The sequence below is a fragment of the Aspergillus udagawae genome, assembly GCF_001078395.1.
Source record: "Aspergillus udagawae IFM 46973 DNA, scaffold_2, whole genome shotgun sequence".
Classification (NCBI taxonomy): Eukaryota; Fungi; Ascomycota; class Eurotiomycetes; order Eurotiales; family Aspergillaceae; genus Aspergillus; species Aspergillus udagawae.
Window position 1 is genome coordinate 2599732 of NW_025091265.1, and position 20689 is coordinate 2620420.

Below are 20689 nucleotides of genomic sequence, written 5' to 3' on the forward strand. Positions count from 1 at the left end.
AATATAACTCACAGAAAGGAAGTGATAATTTGACGTTAGGAGAATTGACTGGATGGGGGAAACTGAAAGAAAGAGAGAGAGAAAAGAATTGGCTGGCCGGTGAAAAACAATTGCTGTCGCTTTCAAGATGATAATAATTACTACTATGGAGGGGGAGGGGCCGTCTTTCTTCCCGGTGACGCTTTTTGGTCTTTTCTTTCTCTTTCTCCGACGTCACGCTTCTCCCCTAGTTAATCTGCTTTCCCCGTGCGTTCTCGTCCGCCTTGGACCCGTTCCGACTCTTCCCTATAGCTCCATTAATATTACCCATTGGACACAGGGACTTTCATATTGATAACGGAAACGTCTCCAAGTTGTATACCAGATTCCTTAGCCTGGATTTTGCGCAATGACGTCCAGGTCACCGGCCGCGGCTACTCCGCTTCGCAAACCCTCATCTGCGCCCGAAACCCCTATGGTAGGGGAGGCCACGAACACAGCACCACAACCAGTTCCTTTCCCTCCGCCGCAGACATTCGACATAATTCCTCCGTTGCATGGTCTCCTTCTGCGCCTTCTTTCGGCACAAACAGGTGGTGAAGGCGGTCCAAGAACTGCTGGTGACGCAGGCGGAGAAGTGCCATCAGGGTCGTCGGGTCCCGGCCAAGGTGTTCAGCAACAGAATTCGGCGACTGGGAGTGGACTTGCGCCATTGAGTGCGAAAAACTTGCCGACAGAGGCAAGCTCGATCAAGATTCGCATACAAAAGGCACACGCGGTTGTTGAAAGCCTACCTGACATCGGTCGCTCGGTCGCTGAGCAGGAGCAGGAGATTGAGGAGCTCGAGGATCGTATAGCCAGGTTGAACGCGGTTCTTTCAGATTTCGGGAAGAGGGCAGAGACAGGAGCTTGATTGTCTGGAGCAACAACATGAAGAGGAAAACCTGTCTTGCAATAGATTTGTCCCCTTGCAAGGAACAATTCCCATTGGACTTGACCTGCCTCGAACAGACTTCGAAGTACAATTGGCTGTTGGTCTCATTATGCCAGCTCGACAGATAGTACATGAAGGCTTGACTCTGGCCACAGTCCACAGAGACAATATACAAGCTCTCCATAGTGTCGTGCCACCAGCTGCTGGGTCAACCTTGGCTCAAAGCTGTTGCTACAGACATGTTTCTTCGGCCATTTTCGCTCCCTCTCGATGGTTGGCTCTGAGGGTATAGCCTCACTTCACGAGGAAAAATATTAGTACACCAACAAGACAAAAATCTTGCATTGGTCCTTGACCATTGATCGGTTTAGGACTATGGATTTTGGCACTCGTGGGGCTCAATACAAACCTGGCCACCGCGGTCCCCGCTTCACACTCTGCAGGTAAAACAGGGGGTGCATACTCCCTAGCCCGCAGATACCTGCCTGATCATCACTTGCTTGGCACAGCATAAATAGCTACTTTGTTGCCAAGACTCTCGTTGGTGACACTGCTGACTAGGTAGCTGATACTCCTAAGGATAGACCGCGGCTGGACTCCTTAAAACGTTGGCAAATGCCGATGGTTGGGTTCGGGTGTCGCGACCTGGAAGTCGACAGGCAATCCTCGCAATGACGATACCGGCCTGAATGACAAAACCGCTGTCGCTGAGACTGCTCTCTACGTGGAGCACTGAATGGATCTTACTGCCTATATTGGGCGACCGTCAATTGCTGGCGCGTCTTGGATCAGAACCATCCATTACCTAGCATACTTCGGAGAGACTTAAGTGTCCTATCAATGCGCCGGAGCCGACCTCAAACGGAGCAAGGATCTTACGGATCAGATCGCCAGGGAACCACGGTTGGAATCTCCAAACTTTGTCCGAGTCGCCGGCCTCTTTAGGTTCTTGGAAGTCATGGTCGGGCTACTAGGTAGTATTGACGCAATTGATATTGATTTATATGATTCAAGATTATTTTCCAATCCGTAGAGGCAAATGTTTTGTTAGATAAGGGACCCTGTGTTGAATCTGGGACAACTGTGACAATTGGCAAGCGACCAGTTTCATTGACATATTGAGATTATCTAACTTTGGGTGCTGTTTCTTGTCGACTTCGGATAGGGAGAAATTAGTCTAATCACAATTAGTCAAAAATAGAGCAAGTTTGACGACTTCCAATTTGAAGAACCAATTTTCTCCGGTTTGCTAAGAAAGCGCCGGTGAGGACCCCGGTTGACTTCATCAAACCTCCGATGTCGTTCGGGCCCCGAACGTTGACAGCTACAGGTCCCCGCTAATTGGCTTCCTGAGGCACCCATCCCATCCCGCCCACCAACTCCTCCCCCCCCACCATCACCGGATTTTCCTGTCCTCTTTTCTTCGCCTTCGTTCCCCCAACCTTTTTTCCTCCTCTCCTCCCTTCTCTCTTCATCCTTATACAACTCACCTCACCTCTTGTCCATCCTTATTCCTTCATTTGGACAATATCATCACTCACAATGGCCACCTACGCTTTGTCGCAGTCTCACCGCGAGGTGAATATTCCACCTTGAGATTTGTCTTACGAGCTCACAAGACTGACTCATTCGTTGTAGCAAATGGAGAAGTCTCTGGTCGACTCCGACCCTGAGATTGCTCAGATCATGGTATGTCCTACTGCATTTGCTCCTCCTTGAAACTGAGGTTGAGAATGAAAAATACTGGACTGTTTCGACTAATTCATGACTCTCTCAACAGGAAAAAGAGATCAAGCGTCAGCGCGAGTCCATCCTCCTGATTGCCTCTGAGAACGTCACTTCCCGTGCCGTTTTCGATGCTCTCGGCTCTCCCATGTGCAACAAGTACTCTGAGGGTTACCCCGGTGCTCGTTACTACGGTGGTAACCAGCACATTGATGCCATTGAGCTCACCTGCCAGGCTCGTGCCCTGAAGGCTTTCAACCTCGACCCCGAGAAGTGGGGTGTCAACGTTCAGTGCCTCAGCGGTAGCCCTGCCAACCTGGAGGTCTACCAGGCTCTCATGCGCCCCCATGAACGTCTCATGGGTCTGGATCTTCCCCACGGAGGTCACCTGAGTCACGGTTACCAGACTCCTTCCAAGAAGTAGGTTTCCGCGTTTTCTTTCGTTGTCGAACCGTGTGCTAACTTGCTCAGGATCTCCGCTGTTTCTACCTACTTTGAGACATTCCCCTACCGCGTCAACATTGAGACCGGCATCATTGACTACGATACCCTCGAGGCCAACGCTGAGCTCTACCGTCCCAAGTGCTTGGTCGCTGGTACTTCTGCCTACTGCCGTCTCATTGACTACGCCCGTATGCGCAAGATTGCCGACAAGGTTGGCGCCTACCTGATCGTCGACATGGCTCACATCTCCGGTCTTATTGCCGCCGGTGTCATTCCTTCTCCCTTCGAGTACGCCGATGTTGTTACCACCACCACCCACAAGTCTCTCCGTGGTCCCCGTGGTGCCATGATCTTCTTCCGCAAGGGCGTGCGCAGCACTGACCCCAAGACCGGCAAGGACATCATGTATGATCTTGAGGGTCCTATCAACTTCTCCGTCTTCCCTGGTCACCAGGGTGGTCCCCACAACCACACCATCACTGCTCTGGCTGTTGCCCTCAAGCAGGCCGCCACTCCTGAGTTCCGTCAGTACCAGGAGCAGGTTATCAAGAACGCCAAGGCTCTTGAGGTCGAGTTCAAGGCTCTCGGCCACAAGCTCGTCTCTGACGGTACCGACAGCCACATGGTCCTGCTGGACCTCCGCGCCAAGGGTCTTGATGGTGCTCGTGTCGAGGCTGTCCTCGAGCAGATCAACATTGCCTGCAACAAGAACTCCATTCCTGGTGATAAGTCTGCTCTGACTCCCTGCGGTATCCGTATCGGTACTCCCGCTATGACCAGCCGTGGTATGGGCGAGGAGGACTTCAAGCGCGTCGCTCGCTACATCGACCAGGTCATCAACCTTTGCAAGAGCATCCAGACTGACCTGCCCAAGGAGGCCAACAAGCTCAAGGACTTCAAGGTCAAGGTTGCCTCCGACTCTGTTCCCGAGATCCTCGCTCTCCGCAAGGAGGTCGCCGAGTGGGCCAGCACCTTCCCTCTGCCTGTTTAAACATCAGGGCAGAACGAATAATCTCACATGATACCAAAACATGCTTTTCTGGTTTTCTTCAGGCTTTTGACGAGTTCAACATCATTGCGTATAAAAATTGGGTCGCCGGGAGTACGTTACAGGGGTTTTTACAGGTCTGCTTTTTCAACCTTACGCGGGTCATGGGATACGGTATACATGCGTATGAACAAATATTCAACATTTCTTCAACAGGACGAAAGGTTCACTGTCTGGGCTTAATTTGAGCTTTAGCTACCATCGATTATCTTGACTAAGATAGTCTATGAATGAACTAAAAGATTAATGATTTCAAGATCTTCCCTTTCATAACCATCTAACTGTAGTAATCCAACCGTCCTCAGCTCTACTTCAAGTGCTGCCGGGCTTTTCACAACTTCTCATCTTCAGCGTGGGTTTTCCACAATGGATGAGGGAATTCGAGTCTACATGATCATGTTTTAGTAATATGATCAGGGGAAGGTTTGTTGTTTATGCTTATTTCCACTATCATGGGCACGCATCTATATATTATCCAAGGCACATCTCATACCTGCAGTGACAGGCGAAAATGAAAGAATACAGATTCAAATCTCTCAGAGCTCAGTCCTTTCCTGGCGCGATGTTTCCTGACTATCGCCGCCCTTATCACCCCATGACTGCGAGATCAGCGAGGCAATATTCTTACCCATCAGAGCACTGGTTTCCATAGTCGAGATGAAGCTCTCAATGCCACCCGTGTACCAGAGACTCGGCGCAAGCATGGTGTCCTCGAAGGTAACCCGCGGGTAGAGGAACGGGTACGGGTTCCAGATTTTCTCATGGTGCCAGCTTACATCCTCCTTTGGAAGGTCACCGATTGTCGAATTGGCGGAGTATGCTTTGTGCTCGAGACCCAAGATATCTCCTACGAACGACGCCGTGAGACGCTCGGGCGAGAATACCTTGTACACGTACTGTTTCTGGTGGGTACCGTCGCTGCGCGGAGCTTGCACAGTGCGAAGGGTGCTGATGCTCCAGAAACCGGCTGGACCGACGCCGGCCTTGCTGGAGCTCAAATTCACACCTCGGGGAAGAGTCGTGAGAACGGTCTCAGGAGCGCGACTGTTGGAGGGGAGGTTGAAGAACTGTGGAGAAAGGCGATGTGGTGAGGAGAAGAGGGTCACATGGAGCTTGACGTAGGGGATTTCGTCTGGGCCGTGCTCGAGGGGTGGTTCAATAGTGATGCCTGAATCTTGTAATGGGCCCGCGATAACTACCTCGTCGAACACGGAGCTTTCTTCGACTTCGGTAGCCTTGAACCCGATGGTCAATGTGCCGTCGGAATTTCGTTGAATGGATGTCACACTGTGATTGACTCTGACATCGGCCTCTGAGGACCCCAGCATGCCATCGAAAATCTGCCAATTGCCGCCATCGATAGAAACCGCTCCGTCGGTAGCCATGCAAACCATGGTCTCGAGACCGTGTATCAGAGGTAGATTCTGCCCGTAGTTGACCCGCGTGCTCGCTTGGATCACGTCCCGCGAAAACTCCGCGGATATACCGCCGTTGTGAAGAAAAACATCTCCCGGGACTGACGTGGTATTCAGCAAGTCAACCGCGGCCGCAGCCGAAGTAAGCGATCTGAATGGGAAGTAAGGCGAGTCATAAAGTCGGAGAAACTTGTTGACTGTGCTTTTCATTAAATTCTGAGTACGAATGGGTGACAATCCATAGCGCCATATCAGTTTAGCAATGTTCCACCAGCTATAGGTATCCTGTAGCACCAGCACGAATTGCTCGCCGTCCCAGACGCCAAGCGTATCGTCAGACTCTCTGGGGCGAGCGTGGTCGGCGCTTCGGACAGTAAGCCCCAATTCCTTGGAGGCGTTCACTAGATTGTAGTTGACCGATACGAAGATGGAGGCTCCCAACTCTACCGGGTATCTCGAATCATTCAGCGCGTTGACGGTTGTCGAACGGCCGCCGATATATGAATTTCGTTCATAGACGGTGATGTCAACTGGAACCTGAAGAGAGTCTGCAATCTTGCGCAATGAGTACGCAGTGGACGAGCCTGCAGCTCCGGCTCCTGATCAAGGTTAGTCTTCCATTGATGATATCCAGATTTCGAGTTTCTCACCGATTATTGCAACCCGTTTAGGGCTGTCGTGAGGTGACTCTAGCGGTTGTTGTTGGGCATTGATGAGCGAGGCAAAACAAAGGACTATTGTAAATGAGATAGTAAATAAGCGTAGGAGGGCATGTTGGATCGACCGCGAGGAGGAATCCATAAGTGCATTAGATGTCATTCAATGGTATAGTTGATGCTCAAGCGCACTAGGATCAACCAAACTACTAGTACGTCACTGATGGAGTTACGGCCGAGACAACCTTGATTTACTGTCTCAATCGGAACCACAAGTTTCCATCAATAGACAATGTATGAGATATACAAAAGCGAGTCAGCCTGTCTAACAGATGAATATGACAGACGTTACCACAGGGAAGTGCTGTCGTTGGGGATGATGAGGCCTTAGACAGCACAGAGGCCATATCGTGCTAGTCCGCATCTGGACTAGTCTAATACCAGCCCCGTATCGCTTATCGCGCCCAATCTTTTTTATCTTTTTTTCGGATGTAGAGAACTTTTGGAGGGGTTGTTAGCGCTACACTTCACTGTTGTCCATATGCAATTTCTGGGAATATAACTCAAGTCTGATTGTTTCATTCGTTGATTACTAGATCCTACGACAATGGATCCGTACGACAGCGATTCCTCGGGTTTCGATGATGAGGGTGATTTCACCGAGACCGGAGTGCTTCTAGGATATCCTTCCGAAGAAGTCATAGATGATAGTATCAGTCACCTTGGAGGCTGGCCGGTATGTGGAGTGACTCGACTATCAAACGATGTATTCATACTGATCTTCATGGCTAGACATGGCTTGACGATTCTACCCCGCCCCCTGGTGATTTCGCCAATTGCAAAGTTTGCAACAGTCCGATGCCTCTCCTCCTTGAATTGCACGGTGACCTTCCCGATCATTTCCCTGATGATGAGAGACGGTTGTATATATTTGGATGTCCCAGAAAGGCATGCAACAAGAAGCCAGGCAGCATCAGAGCGTTGCGCGCAGTGAGGAAGCTTAAGATCGAGCAGGCGCCACGGAAACCAGAAGAGAAGCCGAAGGAGGACAGACAGCAGAAGGTCGAGGCTCCAAAGCAGGATCTGGGAGCCAGTCTGTTTGGAACTACCTCCCTCACTGGCAGTGTTTCCGCGAACCCAAATCCCTTCTCAGCGAACACATCTTCAGCGCTTCCCAGCAACCCATTTGCAGCTCCTTCTACTGCAGCACCGACGCAAGCTAAGGAGACCTCAACTACAGCACCATCAACTACCTCTCTATCTGAGACCTTCGCCGACAAGGTCAGAGTCTCCTCCCCACCTCCAGAAACCATGCCACCGGAAGCCGCTGGACCTGCTGCCCCTTGGCCTGAGAAATCCGCCTTCCCCGCTCCGTATCCGCAGTTTTACCTGGACGCCGAATATGAGACACTTTCTCGACCCCCCACACCAACAATACCTGCGAATGTCACGATAGATAACACCGAAGAGGAGGAAACAGGCAAAGGGTCTTCTTCAGATCTCAAGGATGCTTTTGAGTCTGAGTTGGACAAGGCCTTTATCCGATTCTCAACACGCTTAGCACACAATCCAGAACAAGTTCTGCGCTATGAGTTTCGTGGATCTCCGCTTCTCTATTCTTACACCGACGCTGTGGGCAAGCGGCTCCATGACCCGAAGCATGGCAGCTCCGGTTCGCGGGTGACGACTGTCGCAAGTAGCGCGAGCCGGTTTCCACGCTGCGAGTACTGCGGTAGTGGACGTGTCTTTGAGCTACAACTCGTACCGCACGCTATTGCTGTCTTAGAAGAGGGCCGCGACGGAGTCGGCTTAGGGCCCAAGGATGATGCTGGTATGGAATGGGGCACCATCATTCTTGGTGTTTGCAGCAAAGACTGTGGGCCGAAACAGGTCGGAGTAGTCGGATGGCGTGAGGAATGGGCTGGCGTACAATGGGAGGAGTTGACGAAATAGTTTCATGTGCGATGATTCCATAGGCATAGGTGGTCTTGGCGAGCTTTTGAGAGGCAAATATATCCCAATAGCGCCTTAATGAACCGTTGCGCTATATACGTGCGGGCTTTTCTGACTGTTACGAGCTATTACTCCACAGGTCTTTTGCTCTTGACTCTGGACAAATTTAATGCATAATCGTCCAAGCATCGACTAACGCCCGATGCAACTTCTAGACAGCAGCTCAACACAAAGGGGGTATATAAAAAGTATCGCCGTCAGAACCCTCCGGTCAGGCGCCACACATATTGGTTAGTGACGAATACGTAGAGAAATCGGCAAACCAACCCTCCTCTGACCCGACCTGGCAGTTGACCAGATTCGACACTCTTATGGTAGTTAAAGGAGCGCGAAACATGGCTCGTATCCCATAGATGAGGTGGAGTTGTGCGACTAAGACATTCCCAAGAGCAGGTGGTCTGGCATCCTTGACCCCAGGACCAGATCTCCGATGGAACCGAATTGAACCAGAATCTAAAATTCTCAAGCGGAAGCGGCAGCTTGTTGCTGGAGCTGGGTTTGGAATTGAACAATCTGTTATGACAATGGATCATCAGAACGAGACTATGATATCTTTCTGGGGGTGTTTCTCACCTCCGCGCGCTTCTTCTCGGCCTTTTCTTGAGCCTCCTGGATCTGTCCCTCGATTCTCTTGCTATCGACGTCGTCAGCCATGGTCTTCAATCAGCTGGTAGTATATGATAAGGGAAAAACGCACATTTCCTTCTCAATAAACTCAAGTCGTCCGTTTACGGCCATGACGGCCTCGTTCTTGTCTTGCTTCAGTAAGACGGGCCCCACGATCTTGTAGATTTTCGAGTCCTCATCCAACTTGGCAAATTCTCCCTGCACGCCTTGGTTCTCCTGCTGCTGCGACTCGAGCTTCTGGCGAGCATCGATGAAACCTTCGAGATCTAGATATGATATCAGCAGCGTGTTAGAGCTTGCAAATATGCAATCGAGTTGATTGAATCGCCTGGGTGCTGGAACGGGAAATCACATACCGGTTTGTAGCTTCTGATACTCATCAGAGAGAGCTTGGAACAGCTTCTGCGGGTCTGCCATATTGTCGAATTGTCCTCAACTACTTCGAAAATCGACTATGGCTTTGGCAATGCTCTCTTGAGCGTGAGGGGGCGTTGGCGGGGGCACAGAATGCTGGTAATTACCGTAATGACAGAACGGTAAACAACGACCGAACCAACTTCCTCCAGGCGAGGGCCGTCCGCTTTCTTTCGTCGTCATAACTGCTGTGAACAAGCCAAGCACTTACTGTCCCTTCTGTCGCATTAACACGATTCGCTTATGCGTTGAAAAACTACTGGTACTCGACCTCGCTCATTCGTTTTATCTGTTTCGTCGGTTATCCCGTTCACCTGGCGATCAATCAACCAGGCAACTGTCCCTTGGTTGCACCCCCGCCTTTCACTCCCCGATCGGCTTCTCGACGTCGACGCCAGTGTTGGAGAAACAAGCAGTTTGAACTGTGAGAGATCATGACCAATAATACAGATTTCTTAGGTCGGGCGATCGATGCCGTGAAAAAGGCCATCGAGCTCGACAATGGGGGCGAATACGAGAAGGCATATCAGGGCTACTACTCCGCACTGGAGCTGTTCATGCTGGCCTTGAAATGGGAGAAAAACCCCAGGTCCAAGGAGATGATTCGCGCAAAGACGGCCGAGTATATGGATCGAGCAGAGAAACTTAAAAACCACCTGGCTCAGAGTGAAGACAAAAAGAAGCCGAGCGCTATTGGCGCCAACGGCAAGGTGGCGCAAGGAAGTGGGAAGGGCGGGTATGGCTTCGAAATCCCTATCTTCGTACCCATACTGGTCGAAATTGTCTGAGTTCCATACTAATATACGTATTTCATCAGAAAGGAGGACGACGATAATGAAGATGCCGATGCGAAGAAGTTACGATCGGCCCTCGCAGGCGCTATCTTGTCGGACAAACCGAACGTGAAATGGGAGGATGTTGCAGGCCTTGAAAGCGCCAAGGAGGCTTTAAAGGAGGCTGTTATCTTGCCTATCAAGTTTCCGCACCTATTCACTGGGAAACGGCAGCCTTGGAAGGGTATTCTGCTATACGGACCTCCGGGTACCGGAAAGTCATACCTGGCGAAAGCCGTTGCGACGGAAGCAAACAGCACGTTCTTCAGTGTCAGTAGCAGTGACTTGGTTTCTAAATGGATGGGTGAGAGTGAAAGGTATAGATTTCCCCGGAGCGGCGAGCGTCGCACCGCATCGATGCGTCTTTCACTAACACATACTCCGCAGACTTGTCAAGCAGCTCTTCAACATGGCGCGCGAAAACAAACCAGCGATCATCTTCATCGATGAGGTAGATGCCCTTTGTGGACCTCGCGGTGAAGGAGAATCAGAGGCATCTCGCCGTATCAAGACCGAACTTCTTGTACAAATGGACGGTGTCGGCAAGGATTCGCGAGGAGTGCTCATCTTAGGCGCAACAAATATCCCTTGGCAACTAGATGCAGCGATTCGACGAAGATTTCAGCGGAGAGTACATATCAGTCTTCCCGATATTAACGCCCGGATGAAGATGTTCATGCTCGCCGTTGGCCAAACACCGTGCCAAATGACGCAGGCCGACTACCGGACCTTGGCTGAGATGAGCGAGGGCTATTCTGGTAGCGATATCAGCATCGCCGTCCAAGACGCACTAATGCAGCCCATTCGTAAAATCCAGACAGCGACACATTACAAGAAGGTAAGAGCCGCGCGTTTCTTGGCTTAGGACCTGAATCACACTGACAAACGGCAGGTTATGGTCGATGGCGCAGAGAAATTGACTCCGTGTTCGCCCGGCGATAGTGGTGCGGTCGAGATGTCATGGGTGAACATTGAAGCCGATCAGCTCCTTGAGCCACCCCTTATGTTGAAAGACTTCATTAAAGCGGTTCGCAATTCAAGACCAACAGTCAGCCAGAAAGACCTCGAAATGAACGCGGAATGGACCAAAGAATTCGGCAGTGAGGGAGCTTGATCTTGACACTTTCTTTGTTCTTCACGTCTGTTCCTGAACGATACAACTGATAGAACCTTGCTGCATACTCCCTTCCTGTTCGGTACCTGGTATAAATATGCGTCTTTGAGTTTTCCCCCGACGCATTGGGAAAGCGTCAAAGAGCCGGCTTCGGTCCTGTTATCACACATACAGCCATTACTATGCGTTATGTCTTCTATGCCCTTACCTTTTCTTCTTCATGCTGTCATCAAGAGCTCGGTGTTCAGAAGCGTTATTCGTTCGGCGAGGCGAGGCGTTCTTTCTTCTCATCTCTTGTCTTTTGTCACACTTAAATGGCTTGGATATGGGTTGAACTTGTTCATATTCTCACGAAGAGCTGTCACAAACATTTATGCTGCAAACGAGCTGTCGAGGATCAATAGGCAGATTCGAAATTTCAAATTCTTTCTAGTTCCATCATGTAGACTGGATTGGTTCCTGGTAACAAAATAAAATGACATGTCTCATTGGAATATCCTGATCATGAAAGCAACAATGCCCGAAGTCGTAACTTATGCCCAACTCCGTAGTATCCCCGACTCTCAACCGGCGAAGAATCAAAAAGCCTAGAGCGTTCGCAAATAAAGACTGAAACTAATTCATCCATCAAACAAACTTGGAAAGAAGTTAACAAGACCATGCGCAAATGGGTATGCAAAGCACACAGGGGAATCTCTGCGACAGAATCAGACAAGAATGAGGGCTATATGGAGGAAACAAAGAACAATATAAGCAAGGAATGAAGAATATCAGAATCAAGTCATTGCAGCTTTGCCGGAGCTCTCCCTCCTCTTTTTCAACACTTCATTTTTGGCCCGCTTGAGGCCTTCGCCCAACTTCTTCGTCTTCGACCATTCACGAGACTTTCTTTGCATGCGAACAGTGGCCAGAACCAGGGAGACGGCAGTCTTCAATTTTTGCCGTGGAGTTCGGAAATGAGTCCGGTCCCGAGGCTTGACGCCCATCTCATTGATCATTCTGAGGTCGGCCTCGTTACTAGTTGACAGTCAGTGGCTGAACGAGAGGGGGAAATTACAAAACAGGTGCACATACCAAGCAACGCGGACTCGTTCTCCAAGCTCCATCAAGCCCTTGCTCCAAGCTAGGTCACGCCGGAACTTCTCCTCTCGCCTCAACCGAGCTCGAAGCCAGATGATCTCCTTTCCGAGACCTAGGATTTCTTTGTCGTGTCTGTTCTTATTGTCGGCGTTGGACTCAATGCTCTTGACGATCTTGTCATAACGTTCTCGAAGAACCTCCAGCTCCTTGGTGGCTGTCTCGGCTTTTCTGATACAGAAGGCGCGCTCGTCACGGACTCTGCGAAGCTGCGACTTCAAGTCGCTGAGGCGAGCATCCCTCTCAGACACTTGCAATGCCAGCGACTCGGCTTCAAGAGTGGAAGATTTGAGGAGTTCGTGGAGATCCCGCTGATCCTCCTCTCGCATAGCTGCTCGCTCGAGGTCACGGTTCTTAGCTCTCAACTCCTTCAAGGCCCGATGAGCCTCAGACAGCTGCTTCCGTAGACTTCGTGTTTCTTCATGTAATTTCTCGGAGGGCGACCCATGAGGCGAACTTGTTTCGTATTTATTCATCAAAGCATCGTGGAGCTCCCTTTCCAGCTCAGAAATTCGCTGCTTGCATTTGCGAACAGACGATTTCTGATCGGCTTCCCTTTGTAGCAGTACTCGTTCTCTCTTTCGCGCCTCGTCCAAATCATGACGGAGCATCGAAAGGTCTGCATTAGAAGTAGACTGCTCGATATCTCCAAGAGGCTGCTGTTCAAGAAGCGATTCGAGTTCATGGATGCGCTTCTCCAGACGCTGTACTTTACCTTTAGCTAGCGTCAGTTCTCTGTCTCGCCCACCGGAGGCCACGTGCAGCTTATCCTGAAGCTGATCAATTTCGGCCGACAAACGGTTCTCTTCCTGTGTAGCACGCTCAATTTCTGAGCTCAGTTGCTTTTCAAGAGATTCTTTCGCCTCCAGAAGTGAAGCCTTATCATCCTTTAATCTCTTTACCTCGCCTTCAAGGCGCAGGGCGGATTTGCGGAGACCAATTTTCTCTCGGTCAAACCGGGTCGTATCGTCCAGGTTGTTGACGTTCTCGAGTTGATTCTGAAGTTCATCGCGTTCGGCCTCTAGCTCAGCTACCGAAGTGCGCAGATCATGCAGTTCAACGTGAGCATTTGCCAGCTGATCACGAAGCTTCTGTTTCTCAGCCACCAGCTTTTGCAACTGGCTGTCTTCTGAAGACCCTTTCTGCAGCCGAGCTTTTGTGTATTCTTGCTCTTCTTCTAAGCTCGCTTGAAGAACAACTACCTCGTCTTCTAGAGACTGGACTCTCTCTCTCAAGGCGACTTCCTCACGTTTCGTGACTCTCAATTCTTCCTTGACAGATAGAAGCTCGTTCCTCAGCTCATCAATGACTTCCCGTTTCGATGCGATGTCGTCATTCAATTCCTTCACTTGGCGACTAAGAACCGCCTCTGCGTTGAAATGCCGGGCCTTCTCACTATCGATGACCTCCTGCAGTTTCACTTCCTTGCCTGAAAGAGAGTGCTCAACTTGCTCGAGCTTCTCGATAGTACGCTTGTATCCAGCCGCTTGGTCCTCGGCCCGGTCTTTCTGAAGTTGTAAAGTCCGCTTTGCACTTTCCCACCTGTCTTGCTCAAGCGCAAACTGGCCTTCTTTGTCTTCAATCTCGTGCTGAAGAGACTCGATTTCTTCTTGCAATCGTTGGACCTCTTCTTTGTACTGTGCACGAATGATATGTCCGTTTTCTAATGAGCGCTGCTTTTCCTCGTCCAAAGCTCGCTGAAGTTCCCGAACTTGGGAGCGTTCCTGACTAAGCTCGCGCTGTAGACTACCAGACTCATCAGTCAGAGCTTGATGCCGGGTCTGTAAGAGATCTTTCTCTTCTGTTCGTCGTTGGAGTTCATCGAGTGCATCCTGCAACTGGGCGAACAGTTTGTCTCGTTCTTGTCGAGTGGAGTCTCGCTCGCGCTTTGCCGCTGTGGCGTCGTCTCTCAACTTTCTTTTCTCTTCATCTATATCCTGTTGGAAATTCCGATACTGTTCCTCCAGGCGGCGTTCGTCTTGTGTTTTCATATCGAGCTGCTCCTTCAATGAATCATTCTCTCGCTCCAATTTTCCAAGTTCGTCCTCCAATTTGGTCGTCCGTTCCTCTAATTGACGAGTGAGGCCTTTAGTGCTGAAAGATTTGTTCGCCATCTCTTCATGAAGTTCCCGAAGGTCTTGGTCGGCCTTTTCCTTTTCCTGAACAGCTTTGTTCGCAGCATTTCGGGCTTCATTGGCGTCAGCCTTGGCCTGATCCAAACTTGCGTGCAAGTCCTGCAGATGCTCCTTAGCGCGTCGAAGCTCTGCTTCAAGCTCAGATACTGAATCTCGGTCCTTGTTATCTTTGTCCTTCAACTCTTCGATTTCCTCCTCACGCGCTTCAATGGTACGGTCCTTCTCCCGAATGGACGCTTCCAAATCCTCAATTTCGTCCCGAAGTTTCTCAAGATGTTGTGATTGGCGATCCTTGGCCTCTCTAAGCTCCTCTTGGAGTTCCCTCACGCGGTTATCTTTCCTTTCCATCTCTTCTCGCATCAAGTCCATCTCTTGCTGCACACTCTCGTCAATCTGTCTCCTTCGCAATTTATCCTTCACTTCCTGGAATTGTAGGCGGTATGCTTCTAGGTCGCGTTCCGCCTGTTGAAGGCTCTTCTTGTACCGCGCAATGTCTCGCTGCATGGTCAGCTTCGTAACCTTGAGTTCCGTATTTTCCTTGAGAGCCGCTTGATTATACTCCGGACCTGCTTTCTGCAATTGCTCCTGCAGATAATGGATCTTCAGTTTCAGTCCGAAATTATCTTTATCGAGTTTATCGATTAACTAAGGCAAATAGTCTTTAGCAAAGTCCTCAATTCGGTCTATGTTGTCAGTAAGACATTGTTGACTCACCTTTTCCTGCTCCTTCAAGGTCATATTATTCTGGCCGTCATTGAGGACATTTCCATCCCTTCGCAAAGAAGGGAGCGGGGTGCTCTGAACACTACTGCTCGCAACCTGCGGCAAAGGAGTGGCTTCTTCTGTGATGTCCTCCTCCTCATCAATTCCTGTCATCTCCATCGGCGGTAATCCCGGAGTATTGACATTACTCCGATAACTCGCTCTCAGGTATGCTGGTGTTTTGATGTCGCCGGCCCCGCGCGTCGTGGTCAGATTCCTCAGCAGATTGTTCTTCGTAGCGCTCTGCATCAATGGAGTAAATTCACCTTTAGCAGGCGCAACAGTAGGAAGGTGCTGTCGAGATTTCAACGCGCTTTTTATCGGCCTCGAACTCGAACCAGCACGCGGTGTGCTGAGCTTGAACCCGCCGGAACTGCGTCTTCGGTCACCGAGCACCTTGAGAACGTCCCCATCCTTCGAAGGCGACTGGAATGAGTTTTCGACCGAATCGAGTGCAGATAGATTGTGTCGGCCGACGCTCCGATCACCGTTGGTCAAGTAAGTCGCGTTTCCGTCGACTTCAGTTCGCGGCGTGTCAATATAAGGGTACGCCATTTTCGACGCGTTTGACGCGAGGATAGTCCGTGATCCGGATCCAGAGTCAAATCAACAGTGATGACTTTAATGCGCAATCATCCTCATGTCCTCAGTCGTTCATAAACAACAATCAGCAGAACGATTAGGCGGAAAGATGTCTTGCTCATACAGATGTGTTTTGGGCGGTGAGGATGTGGCTTCTGGGCAATGTTGACATCTAGTCTGATATGGTTTAGCGTGCTCTTCGCGACAGTCGGGCCGAGCATTTCGCCGTGTGTCTTTCGGTATGAAGTCATGCCGGTAATTTATCATTTTCTCCAGCCGCGGTCAAGGAAAGGGACCCTTTCCTCTCTTTTCTCGAGTAGCAAATCTTCTCTGTCGCGTCAGAGTCGCTCAGTTATCTAAGATGGCGCCCATGTCCCAAGAAGACTTAGAATGGTTCAGATCCACTTTCCGTCCCATCCCTAAGCCAGAACTCCCTGATGATGCGGTCGAATATTCCATTTACTATATCCCCTCCGACCCCGCCCCCGCCATCAACGATGAGACGACAGAGACAAGGTCACGATTGGTGGAGGTGCAACGGAGCGCAGCTGATTTGACGAAATACTATCTGAAGGATTATATATGGCAGCGGGAAGGCTTCAAGTTGGAGATCACGAAGGAAGATGGTGAGCGCAGTCTGCACAGTCGAAAATTTGCGCCGATTCTCGTATGCTAACAGCTTGGTAAATAGGTATCATGGCGCTACGAGGGCGCACAAATTATGGAGACTCTATCGAAGATGAATGGGTGATTGTCTATCTTCTGCGCGAATTGACCAAGAAGCACCAGGATATTTGGGTTAAGGTGATCGACAGTGACGGCCAGTTTTTACTGGTTGAGGCGGCTGGCGCTTTGCCCTCCTGGCTTGAACCGGAAATAGCGGACAATAGAGTGAGTAGCATGACCTGTGCAAAAATGGTCAAATTGTACTCGATGGCTGACGAACTGCACAGGTATGGATACACCAAGGAGAACTTGTCATCATCAAGCCGAAGCATGATAGAGCTCGGAAGGTCGCTGAGAAGCTGTCGCTTGCAGACTCAAGAAGAATTATCAAAGAGGAACCCAAGCGACTCTTGCGTTCTGCAATGATCCAAGACGAAGCTTTCTATCGCTTACGGAACTATCCCAAACAGATCAGCGAGAACCTCCACTCAGCGCTCGTAACCATTCCACGAAAGGTCGCATTTCTCCTCCGCCAAAAGCCAGCCTATATTTCGGCAGCGATAGAGGCATTTTATCTACGTGATCCCATCGCGCTGCGACCGCTCAGATCCAAAGACGCTAGCACATTCATCTTCAAGCCGGAGGATTTTGTCACCGTCAGCGTACGGTTTACCCGAGTCAGTTATGCACAGCTCAAGAGTCAGGATTTCCCGGCACCCAAGTCATGGCTAGGAAAACTCCCTCCGAAGGATGACCGAATTGCATTCGACCGGGCGGAAGTAGGGATGAAACTTTCGTGTGGTTTTGAAATGCTCCTCACCGATCCTCAGAACCAAGACAAAGCGTCTGTGAGAGAAATGAAGCTTCTATTGGAGGATGTGGATTCTGGAGATGAGAAACTACCTACGGATGAAGAGATCTCTGGATGGGATAAGAGACAGGACGATGAAAAATGGCTGGACATCAACTTTGAGGATCTTGACCGCGAGCTGAAGGGCAAGGACAAGAGCACGGCCAGCGATGGACAGGCCAAGGGCGCATTTGGGGATGCCAACGCTCAAGAGAATCTTCAACGCATCGTGGCTCAGTTTGAGAAATTCTTGAACGATGAATCTGCTGGATTCGAAGGCGCCGATTTCATTGATGATTTCGGCTCGGATTCGGACATTGACGATGACATCGATGATGAAGTGAGTGACGAAGGCGAAGATAAAGAGGCATCTTTCGACGAAGAAGAGTTCTCACGGATGATGAAAGAAATGATGGGCCTGCCGCCCTCTGTGCCTGGCCTTCAGGGGGCGTCCAGGCAACCGTCAGCTCCACGCGGTCGAATTGAAGAGTTGAACTCCGAATCCGAAGACGACTTGGAAGAAATACAGAAGCTTTCCGCTCAGATGGAAGCGGAGCTGAGAGGCACAGGCGTCCTCGACCTAAATCGTCCAAAGAAGTCCTCAACTGAAAAGCGCGCAATATCAGATTCATCACAAAAGGAGCCCGGTGACGCAAATGAACAGAGTGAGGACATCGTCGAAGACGACGATATCGATATCAATCTTGCCAAAAACCTACTGCAAAGTCTAGAGGGCCAAGCTGGCACTCCAGGCCCAGCAGGGAACATGCTGTCAATGATGAATTTGCCAGTACCCAAAGACGATCGGCCGCGGTGAATTCTTGACCTTTTTACCTGTACTCTGAGGCACTTTACTGGTTACTACAACCTGCGCCATCACACAGCCGGTCATTAATCCCTGAGCCGCCGTACCAGCTGTACTGCAGAATCTGCACCGCCTGACTCTGAGAACAAGCCAGTCTTTACTTCGGGTGAGACTGTCAGCTATTCCTCACGATTCCATGCACAGTGCGTTCTCCACACCACTCATCTGCGGTGATGGTCGCGCTCCCGTATCCTCGCCAGCCATTCCTGCAACTTGTGGCCCAGAGAAGGCCGTTGGCCAAGGCTTGTATACGAGGAGTGACGTTTCTTTGACGGGGCTTAGGGGCTTTTGCCTAAGGTACTCAGCGCTTTTTTCAGTGACCCACGGACGCTACTAAGGCATATTTCCGCCCCCGGGGGGCCGCCGAACGAGTATTTGGGATGAGAACTGCAAGTTGAAAAAGATTCACTCCAAGAGAAATCCCCCTCATAGGGAGGATATATTGCTATAGTATATAGATCGAATAGTAACCCTCAATAAACACTCTCAAAACAAAAAATAGCCAAACGGCGCCTTTACCAAGATCCTCATAAAGCACATTCCTCATTATTTTGGTAGATATTGTGATAAGCGGATGTGTGCCAGCGCAAACACCGCATTCATGAGGAGGATCGTATCAATCGTAAATGGGTCAGCGAGCGGTCGGGCACAACAAATCTTCGCTCCCGTCCTCCAAGGACATGACCCACTCCCGCCAGTCTTGCCATTCCGCGTAGCTGGCACTAGCCTTGAGACCCTGATATTTCACGACGCGAAAGTCCGAAACCTGCTCCCATGGCTTGCTGGAGCCAGGGTGACCGCCGCTGCTGCTTCCTCTTAGAATTCGCCGTGAAACACCCCCGGTGGACACTCCGTCCCAGCCAGCTTTCCGCATCAAGCTTTCCAGTGTTTCCTCTTTCGTCCAACCTTGCTCTACGGCCACATCCGGCAGATAAGTGGCGCCGTAGCGCCGGCCGCGGTGAATGAAAGATATACGGATACCATGCACACCAAGTATCCAATCCAGAGCGTCGGTGCAGGGCTCAAAGGAACCGAGAAGGGTCAGAGAACATGATAATGATGGTAGAAGCGACTGTGGGATCGGAGTGAAACGCGAATCGTCGAATGCGCTGTGCTTCAGTGTTAGTCTCGAGAAGCTGACGTCGATATTTCATTCAGTAAAATGATACGTACGAAGTAAGAGCATAGGCTCTGAGGCCTTCGGCGAGCTCCTGCGCCTCGAATGTACCAATACATCCACGAAGGGACTTGTGGCCGTTCTTCGACAGAGTATTCCACGTCACAAACAATGGATAACGTTGGTTTTTCAAACTTTGTTGCCGCATCTCTGCCGTCTCAGGTTGCGCAGATTCTGAAATTGGGGTCGTGGCAGTAGTGGAGCTGGATAGAATCGAGCGAGATGAATTGGTGGACATTACTGATGGAGTAGTAGAGACGCTCGAGGAGTCCGAAGACAACTGGCTTTGAAGGCGACTGACACTGGGCAGCTTGATAGATTGTGGACGGCTCCTCTTCGACTTCACTGAGCCACGCTGCGTTGTGTCGAGTTCCCCGTCAGCATCGTCGTCATCGTCGTCCTCCTCTACTACGACCTCCCGTCCAAGGTCGGCACTATCACTTTGAGAAACAGTGTTATTAATGTCCTGAAGAGACGCAAGCTTTTTGGACTGCTCGTATCGCTCCCACAGCTCCTCCACAGCTGCGAGATCGATAGGCTCATGGCCTTTATAAGAGGCAGCAAGGCACTCAAAGCAGTAGATGCAATGGGATGGACTTGCCATCTTGCGATGTCCAAAGCAAAGCAGACTGCATACAATTTCGCACTCCTGCAAAAGCAATTCACTGGTTAAGGATAGGAGACTATCGCCCGGGATGCAAAGGAAGAGCAGCCGGATATAGCTACTAGAAGTAAATGGCTCGGTCCACCAGGAAACTACCCACTTGTAATTCCCCTTGGCGGACGCAGTCGCGATAATGTTTCACATGGGCTCAGCGGGCTTTGGCCTGAAGTGGGTATTAAATCTGCTATAGATAGCAGCACTGAGGGCACGGCCAGCAAGTAAGTCAGCCGTTGATCGCTGTAGGGAGAGTGAGTAGAAGGGGATGTCAGCGAAGAGAGGGGAAGAGGGCAAATGCCCCGATAAGATAACACGTGATAAGACTAACTTATCAGATGATTAGAGCGTCATGTGATCTTTGAAATCCATTATGGGTTTTAGACACCCATCATCCCCACTCTCTACAACCTTTGCTCTTCATGTGGATACAGTGATTGGTACCTAATCACTGTTCAGATTGGAGAGTCTGCCACCAGCTGGGATCTTTCCCATAAATCTATTGCCACAGATCAGCCCTCTTGCAGAAATTTTGCCCAAAACATAGCGAAGAGCCTGGCTTTTAAAGGCTTATATGGAGTAGATCAACGGCCCCACTGCGCAAATATATTTCTTGAGACCTGTCGATAGTTTGGGAACGGTTCACATGCTATGG

At 50.4% G+C, this 20689-nt stretch overlaps 9 protein-coding genes across 9 annotated transcripts; 5 read left to right on the forward strand and 4 right to left on the reverse strand.

Moving 5' to 3' along the window:
* Window positions 1-388: 388 nt before the first annotated feature.
* Window positions 389-892, forward strand: Aud_003240 (RNA polymerase II mediator complex middle subunit MED9; the record flags this gene model as incomplete). The annotated part of the gene is made up of 1 exon (XM_043288193.1): window positions 389-892. The coding sequence occupies one exon, from the start codon at window positions 389-391 to the stop codon at window positions 890-892; it is 504 nt and encodes a 167-aa protein (XP_043144128.1).
* Window positions 893-2455: 1563 nt separating this feature from the next.
* On the forward strand, window positions 2456-4073 carry Aud_003241 (glycine hydroxymethyltransferase SHM2; the record flags this gene model as incomplete). The annotated part of the gene is made up of 4 exons (XM_043288194.1): window positions 2456-2491; window positions 2552-2602; window positions 2694-3058; window positions 3110-4073. The coding sequence occupies 4 exons, from the start codon at window positions 2456-2458 to the stop codon at window positions 4071-4073; spliced, it is 1416 nt and encodes a 471-aa protein (XP_043144129.1).
* Window positions 4074-4666: 593 nt separating this feature from the next.
* Aud_003242 (putative prenylcysteine lyase) lies at window positions 4667-6346 on the reverse strand (the record flags this gene model as incomplete). The annotated part of the gene is made up of 2 exons (XM_043288195.1): window positions 4667-6144; window positions 6196-6346. 2 exons carry the CDS (start codon window positions 6344-6346, stop codon window positions 4667-4669), a joined length of 1629 nt encoding a protein of 542 aa, XP_043144130.1.
* Window positions 6347-6808: 462 nt separating this feature from the next.
* Aud_003243 (small subunit rRNA maturation protein TSR4) lies at window positions 6809-8154 on the forward strand (the record flags this gene model as incomplete). Its single annotated transcript, XM_043288196.1, has 2 exons — window positions 6809-6937; window positions 6994-8154. 2 exons carry the CDS (start codon window positions 6809-6811, stop codon window positions 8152-8154), a joined length of 1290 nt encoding a protein of 429 aa, XP_043144131.1.
* A 522-nt stretch (window positions 8155-8676) lies between these two features.
* Window positions 8677-9258, reverse strand: Aud_003244 (tubulin-binding prefolding complex subunit YKE2; the record flags this gene model as incomplete). Its single annotated transcript, XM_043288197.1, has 4 exons — window positions 8677-8727; window positions 8788-8848; window positions 8912-9107; window positions 9198-9258. The coding sequence occupies 4 exons, from the start codon at window positions 9256-9258 to the stop codon at window positions 8677-8679; spliced, it is 369 nt and encodes a 122-aa protein (XP_043144132.1).
* A 431-nt stretch (window positions 9259-9689) lies between these two features.
* On the forward strand, window positions 9690-11202 carry Aud_003245 (AAA family ATPase VPS4; the record flags this gene model as incomplete). The annotated part of the gene is made up of 4 exons (XM_043288198.1): window positions 9690-9991; window positions 10073-10405; window positions 10476-10926; window positions 10981-11202. 4 exons carry the CDS (start codon window positions 9690-9692, stop codon window positions 11200-11202), a joined length of 1308 nt encoding a protein of 435 aa, XP_043144133.1.
* A 776-nt stretch (window positions 11203-11978) lies between these two features.
* On the reverse strand, window positions 11979-15791 carry Aud_003246 (putative spindle-pole body protein (Pcp1); the record flags this gene model as incomplete). The annotated part of the gene is made up of 3 exons (XM_043288199.1): window positions 11979-12219; window positions 12277-15119; window positions 15189-15791. The coding sequence occupies 3 exons, from the start codon at window positions 15789-15791 to the stop codon at window positions 11979-11981; spliced, it is 3687 nt and encodes a 1228-aa protein (XP_043144134.1).
* Window positions 15792-16179: 388 nt separating this feature from the next.
* Window positions 16180-18151, forward strand: Aud_003247 (putative regulatory factor Sgt1; the record flags this gene model as incomplete). Its single annotated transcript, XM_043288200.1, has 3 exons — window positions 16180-16444; window positions 16510-16709; window positions 16772-18151. The coding sequence occupies 3 exons, from the start codon at window positions 16180-16182 to the stop codon at window positions 18149-18151; spliced, it is 1845 nt and encodes a 614-aa protein (XP_043144135.1).
* A 679-nt stretch (window positions 18152-18830) lies between these two features.
* Window positions 18831-19980, reverse strand: Aud_003248 (AMMECR1 domain-containing protein; the record flags this gene model as incomplete). Its single annotated transcript, XM_043288201.1, has 2 exons — window positions 18831-19308; window positions 19373-19980. The coding sequence occupies 2 exons, from the start codon at window positions 19978-19980 to the stop codon at window positions 18831-18833; spliced, it is 1086 nt and encodes a 361-aa protein (XP_043144136.1).
* Window positions 19981-20689: the final 709 nt, after the last annotated feature.